The 6,429-nt window shown below is 39.4% G+C and overlaps 1 protein-coding gene across 7 annotated transcripts in view; it reads left to right on the top strand.

Annotated features, from left to right (window-relative positions):
* LOC109070791 (POU domain, class 2, transcription factor 2-like) overlaps positions 1–5,702 on the top strand; it is a 35,372-nt gene extending 29,670 nt beyond the window's left edge. For 6 of the 7 annotated variants that reach the window (XM_042772068.1, XM_042772071.1, XM_042772072.1 and 3 more), the window contains 5 exons: positions 176–224; positions 327–465; positions 653–715; positions 1,711–1,784; positions 2,010–5,702. In XM_042772068.1, coding sequence (XP_042628002.1) covers positions 176–224; positions 327–465; positions 653–715; positions 1,711–1,784; positions 2,010–2,311 — 627 coding nt within the window. In that variant the 3' untranslated portion in view covers positions 2,312–5,702. The remainder of the gene's footprint in view (positions 1–175; positions 225–326; positions 466–652; positions 716–1,710; positions 1,785–2,009) is intronic. The other variant, XM_042772074.1, reaches the window with a different exon arrangement.
* The last annotated feature ends 727 nt before the right edge of the window (positions 5,703–6,429 follow it).

The raw sequence follows: 6,429 nt of genomic DNA on the forward strand, positions 1-6,429 counted from the left end.
ACTCAGTATTTTGCTATATAATTGAGGTTTTGTAGTTGAGTGACTTAAATTTACAAACAGAGCACAAGCCTTCCAGTATTTGACACCAGCCTCTTTCCTTTTTCACCCTCTGTTACTCTCTGTCCATCATGTTTCCCTTTTGACCTGTGAAATTGTATCTGCATCTTTCTTACAGATTTCCAGTCATGGACCATCGCAGACAGTGAGCAGTCTCAGTACAGCAGGTAGGGTGCACAAGTGGACGTCTGCTGATCAGAGACATATAATTAAATGATATATATATATATCTGTATATGATGGATGCTCTAACTCTTTCCCACTATCAGTGACCACCATGTCATCAGTTTGCCCTTTGACCCCAAGCGGTCCCTCCCTAAGCTCTGCACCATCTCCTGTAACCCCACCTCCCCGCAGTGATGCCAGCCCCGCCCCTCCAACTCACAGTACACTAAATCTGAACACAAGGTGAGTTCATTTCTCCCATCACCACAAGCCACCCCCCCCCCCACCCCAGCCACCGCATACACACATTCACTTACCACATATTCATCACCTTTACTCCTTTACTCCCCGTGGCACAGCAAATGTAGTTAACTGCAGTGTTTGTGTGCGTGTAAATATATTTTTGTGTGTGTGGTTTTGTCATCCGCAGTTCATGGCATAAAAAGAATGGTGACGTTTCTAACTACATCAATGACTTTGCTGCAAGTTTGAGGTGAATACAACCAGCAGAGTCTCTCTCTCTCTCTCATACACACACACACAAATATGAAATACACACACACACACACACACACAAATTTAGAATAGACACACACACACACAGTCACTCAGTTAAACTTATTTGTCATTGTCAAGTATAGGAAAATGTGGATTAGGGCACAATGTGAATTCTGGTAAATTGAGATTGTTTTTGATATTGAGACAATGTATATGTATAAGTACATTTATAATGTATATGAACAGTTATATTATTATCAATACATCAATTATAATCATTGTTATGGAATTTATTTTATCTAATTTATTGTAATTTATAACATATTATATGTAAATAATACTTTCATCAATTATACATTAACATTTAAATGTTTGGGGTGCTAAGATTGAAAAAACTTTCACCAAGGTTGCATTTATTTGATCCTAAATACAGTAATACTGTAAAGCATTATTACACATTTAAAATAAATGTTTTCTATTTTATTTTTTAAATACAATTTATTTTTGTTGTCATTACTGTCATTACAAAGTTCAAGAAAACAGCATTTATTTGTAACAATGTAAAAAAATAGATTCACTGTCACTTTCATGCATCAATTACATTGATTCCAATTTTTTAACAGTACTATGTACATATTAAGTATAAAAGTAAACACTTCATTTAAAAAGTTATCAGTTAGATTATTATATACAAATATTATTCATATTTTTTAAAGTGTTGTCATTTTCGTATATTTGTTCAGCGATATTGCATATTTGTTTAAAAGATTTGGTCATATACATCTTAGCGAAAAGATTCTCACTGAGGTCTGCTGGTGTGTGGCCTGCACTGTATCACAAGAAAAGCTATATTTACTCTGCAAAAACCTGTCTTCTTGCACTGTTTTTCCAGCTCTTATCTATGCTTCTAAATGTTTTTTCATTTTCCCTTCCTTCTCTTTGTATTCCTTTCCGTTTTCTGTGTTTTGTGGGTTGGTTTGTGATACTCAGGAATACGGTGAGGGGAGTTAAAACAGGAATGAACCAAGCTCTTCTTGGCAGCAACCCACTTGCTACTATCCAAGGTTTGTGTGAAAGGGAGGGTGGGAGAGACACTAATGAGTCTGCCACCTCATATCAGTCATGTGTTACTGTGTCCTCTCTGTTTGAGTGTTTGTTTACGTCCTTCCACTCCTATTGTCCTTTTCTCACATCTGTTCATCAGTTCACATGGTAAAAGCGCATCCTGTTCATGGCGTAACATGTCAGTTTCGTTGATGTTTGTGAGTAATACTGTGTCTTTTCCACAGCCCTAGCAGCCAGTGGTGGCCAGCTGCCCATTTCCAGTCTTGAGAGCAGCAGCAAGGTGTTAATTGGTGGTTCTGGAGGCCAAGGAGCAGGTCTTCCCTCTTCCCTCTTTCTCAACCACTCCTCTTTGTTGCCAATGGCAACAGGCACCGGCATGGGATTGGGCGGTTCAGCTCTTGCCAAAACCTCATTTCCTGTCACAGGCGGCATGAGTCCCTCCCCTTGCTCGAGCCCCATCTCTTCCTGCTCTTCCGGCGAATTGCTACACAGCCCACACTCGATTGGAGGGGCTAAAATCGAGTGACGTTGCCCAAGACCAATCACAGGAGGAGGAGAAGAAGGAGATTAAACCTTACCTGTCAACCAAAGCATTTCTTGATCCCCTCGCTCCCTTTCGTTTCCTCTCATTCACAATCTCTCTCTTCCGCTCTCCCACTCTACTGATGCCAAAAATATACAGAGTAGAAGAGGGGAGAGATGGAGAGACGGAGTGGAAGGAGGAAGGAACAGGAGAGGAGAGAAAATGAAACCAAAAAAAACACCACGCGGCTTAGCGGGACGCAGTCAAATACATAAAAGGAGAACAAAAAAAACTGTAGTGCTGTGAGAAGAGGATGAAAAGAGATCCTTGAGCACCAAAAACATCAAAAAGAATTAACTTTACTGTGTGTTATAGAACAACTGCAACTCTTTGAAGCAAACATGTGAAGTACTGAATACCAAAAAGTATGATGGAACTTTGAGAGACTCACTATGACAAAAAAAATACAAGCATACCAAATACCAAAAACAAACACCAAAAATACGGATGGAAAAGCTTTATCCAAAGGACCTGTAAATACCCAACCGTCCAGGACCAGACCCAGTGACAACAATCCAGCCATCTCTGAGCTAATCATCATCTGCCATGCAATCACATCGTTTTCTTTCATGTTTTTTATGATGTAATGTTAAATATGATTGAGACGCTGTTGTTTTTCTCTGGTTCTTCCTCATTCTTGTCGATTTTTTTTTCTTTTCAGAAGTAGCAGATATTTACATCAGTCTTTTTGTGTGTGTATGATCATCATCATCATCATCATCATCATTCCATGTCTTATCAAGCATATCAAGAGGACTGTGTGTTTGGTCTTTGATGTTCATAATATTAGCACTGCATAGCTTAATGCACTTGTTTGTCCGATGACATGAATGTCATATAGTATAATAAAAGTGAGAACAAGCTCCTCTGTAGCTTTCACGCCTCAAGTTAAGTGTAAATACTTTCATTTCTCTCTTAATAATTGTGCTTGTATCCTTCCTCATTCGATTTCATGCCTCCCTCAGTCACTTTCTCCCTTTTGAATACCAAAGCGATTCATTCATACATGATCAGTTCATCATTCTCATGATGCAGAAAGAGATGGGACGGGGCAGTGGGGGGGCAAACCTTGACGAGGCCGCTCTGGTAAGACAGCATGGCAATATGGGAAACATGTGGGATCTGTCATGACAAAGGGGCTCCCATCCTCTCTGCTGCTTCTACAAGCCAAAAATTGAAGCGAAACTTCACAGCCAGCCAAACTCCCCATAAAGGAAAACCAAAAACAAACCAAGCCAAAAAAATGGATGGAGGAGTAAAATGAGTCACTGTACAGAAAAAAAGAGTATCCCTTCATGCTCCTCTGGACTGAGGTCACCCAGAACCATGTAGCAAGGGATCCGCCTCTGCCTCCTGCCATTCAAACTCTTCCTGGTCCTGGATGGTGGGATCTTTGATGACCTCACTGGACTCATCTGAAGAAGATGTTTCGGGTTCATTTGGGGGTTGGGAGGGTTGTTACTTTTGGTCCTTCGTTCCGTCTGTCTGTTTTGTGGGACTTTTCTTGGCTGTGTGTGTAGATTTGTGTGCATTCATTTGGGGAAAAGGTATTCACGTATTTGCGGAAATCTCATTTTTTTTTATGTTTCTTACTTGTTCCTATCTAGTTGTGTTAGCGACTCTAATCAGGTGGTTGAAACAATACTGTGAAAATTCAGTTCAACAGATAAGAAACCAGGATAAACACGCTCAAGTACATCCAAAGAACCAAAGTCGAGTATAAACAAGCTTTAAAGAGAACCAAATATTACATACACAACTATTTACATGCTCTCATCCACCTTACCGTTGTATTTATATCGTGCTGAAATCTGTAGTCAGTGAGCGCTGCAGGTTCAACGAGGGACACGTGAACTCAGTTCTCTGTGTTACCGTATAGTCCGAATGGGTCAGTTAGTGCTTCTATGGATTTTGTAGTAAATTCTCTATGTTATAATGCTTACTAATTGCTAATGTATGGAAGAAAAACATTGTGAAAAGATAAAAAATGTTGATATTTACTTAGACCAAAAATTCACACTATCTCTCTTTTGGGTTTTCTTCCTCCCCCATTTTAAGAAATTGATTTCTTTATTTATTATCCTCTTGCTCGTTGAATTTTCTTAACAAACCTTTTTAGTATTATATTTATTTAATATATTCCAAATGCTGTTTTGTAGTGGGTGTGTTTGAGGCACCAGATTATATTAAAATGTAAACTAACTTTGCCAAGGCGATCTTTCGAACCAAATCCATCGACAAATGCAACCGTTGGTCCAAATGGACCAGACAGTAATCGACAGCGTATGAGCGAAGACTTGTCTTCGTGACCTCTTAGCTGTTCCTTAATGAACCGAGCCTGTCGGGGGGAACCTATCAGGGGACAAAGCAGCACTGTGTTACTTCTGCTCAAATGTTTCGGTAGCATTCATTCAATGCAGAAGTAACCTTCCAGAGTAAAAGCATGCACTGCCATGGCTTAGAAGGGATGAGGTTCTACAGGAGCGTACACTGTATCTGTACATACCTGTCTCACCACTGCAGATGTTACGGATGGTGTTGCTATGGTTACTGTCGTGATGGCTACTGCATGCATGTGACAGCGTAGAGCACAGTGCTGCCTGAGCCTTGACCTGAAAGCTTTAAACAGCTACAAAACCAAAAACTTTAGGAGAGGAAAGATGGAGGGATTTGGGGTTCCTGGATAGAAAATACATCAACATGTATGTATAGTATGACAGCATAAACATATCAGTGCTCCATCTTCCTCTCTTTTTGCTCTCTGCCTCACTCCTCCTCCTCTTTGTCCTATTTCTATTCCTGCTTTGTTTTGTATTTATTTCGTAGCGTGTCTGTTGTTCTGTCTCCTGGTTAGAGAGACAGTTCCTCATATAGCCCTACCTCACACTCTTAACAACAAACCAAATAGATAAATGCTTTAAAACAGAGAAGCGGGCTGCATCCGTCAGTAGGGGCCGAGGAGAAGTGTTTTGATCGGTCCAGGGAACATTTAGACGAAAAAAATGAGGATGAAACACTCAAAGAACTTCACTGATGCTCTGGCATGAACACTCCCTCGGCCCCTGGGACCACTTTTCCAGTCACCAAACACAGGGCAGGACACATACACACACCTTGTCTTATATATATATATATATATATATATATATATATATATATATATATATATATATATATATATATATATATATATATATACACACACACACTTACTGTGCATGTATGTATGTATAAGTCAGATAGGTGACTGAAGAGCAGGCGGTGACTGTTGTTGCTAGGTGACACATTTCATGTATTTGAACGCAGCAGTGGAATAAAAGGGGAAGTTTTTTAATCTTGCGTTATCTTTTCTCTAGCTTCTTACCGTTACAGTCAGGCGCAGTTCCGGACGTCTGAAAAAACTTAACGATGTTGATATGCAAGTAATAGCTGCAGAGTAAGGGATCGTGTTTAAAGTGTAAGTTTCTCAGTGGCGTGAATCTCCAGAGAATGATACCAAAGCAACACGCTTTTCTGAGAGCCAACACAACACACACGCTCCCTAAAATCCCGTAAACAATCCTTGAGTTTGATTCGCAGCGGTTTTCAAGCTATTAATTAGTTACAATCGGAAATGGGAGAAAAGTTCCCGGAAAAAAAATCATAGCATTTGTAAAAGCCTGACCAAGAGAACTTCAAATATGAGTATTTTCGTTCTCATTCTACTCTCTAATTGTTGTTTTATCTGCTCTCTCTCACTATATATTATAAATTAAAAAAAAAAAAAAGCTTCAGTCCAAAGGTGTTTAAAAAGATTTTTAAAAATAGCAAAGAACTTAAACACATCTAGTTAAACCAAAGAGTTACACGAACACATCCTCAGCTGTCTTGTCTCTTTTCCTGGTCACCTAGCAACCCAGTTTCTGAAGGTCTAACCTCAACTATCCAAGTACCATACGATGAAGATATTGATGAAATGTATATTTTTAATTCATTAATTGGGGGAAATCTTCAGGGTGGTGATGGTGATCTTAAAGAAAATACTTGGTATGTCTGTGATGAATTTTTGTTTCCGTTAGTGA

Source organism: Cyprinus carpio, chromosome A16 (genome assembly GCF_018340385.1).
Source record: "Cyprinus carpio isolate SPL01 chromosome A16, ASM1834038v1, whole genome shotgun sequence".
Classification (NCBI taxonomy): domain Eukaryota; kingdom Metazoa; phylum Chordata; class Actinopteri; order Cypriniformes; family Cyprinidae; genus Cyprinus; species Cyprinus carpio.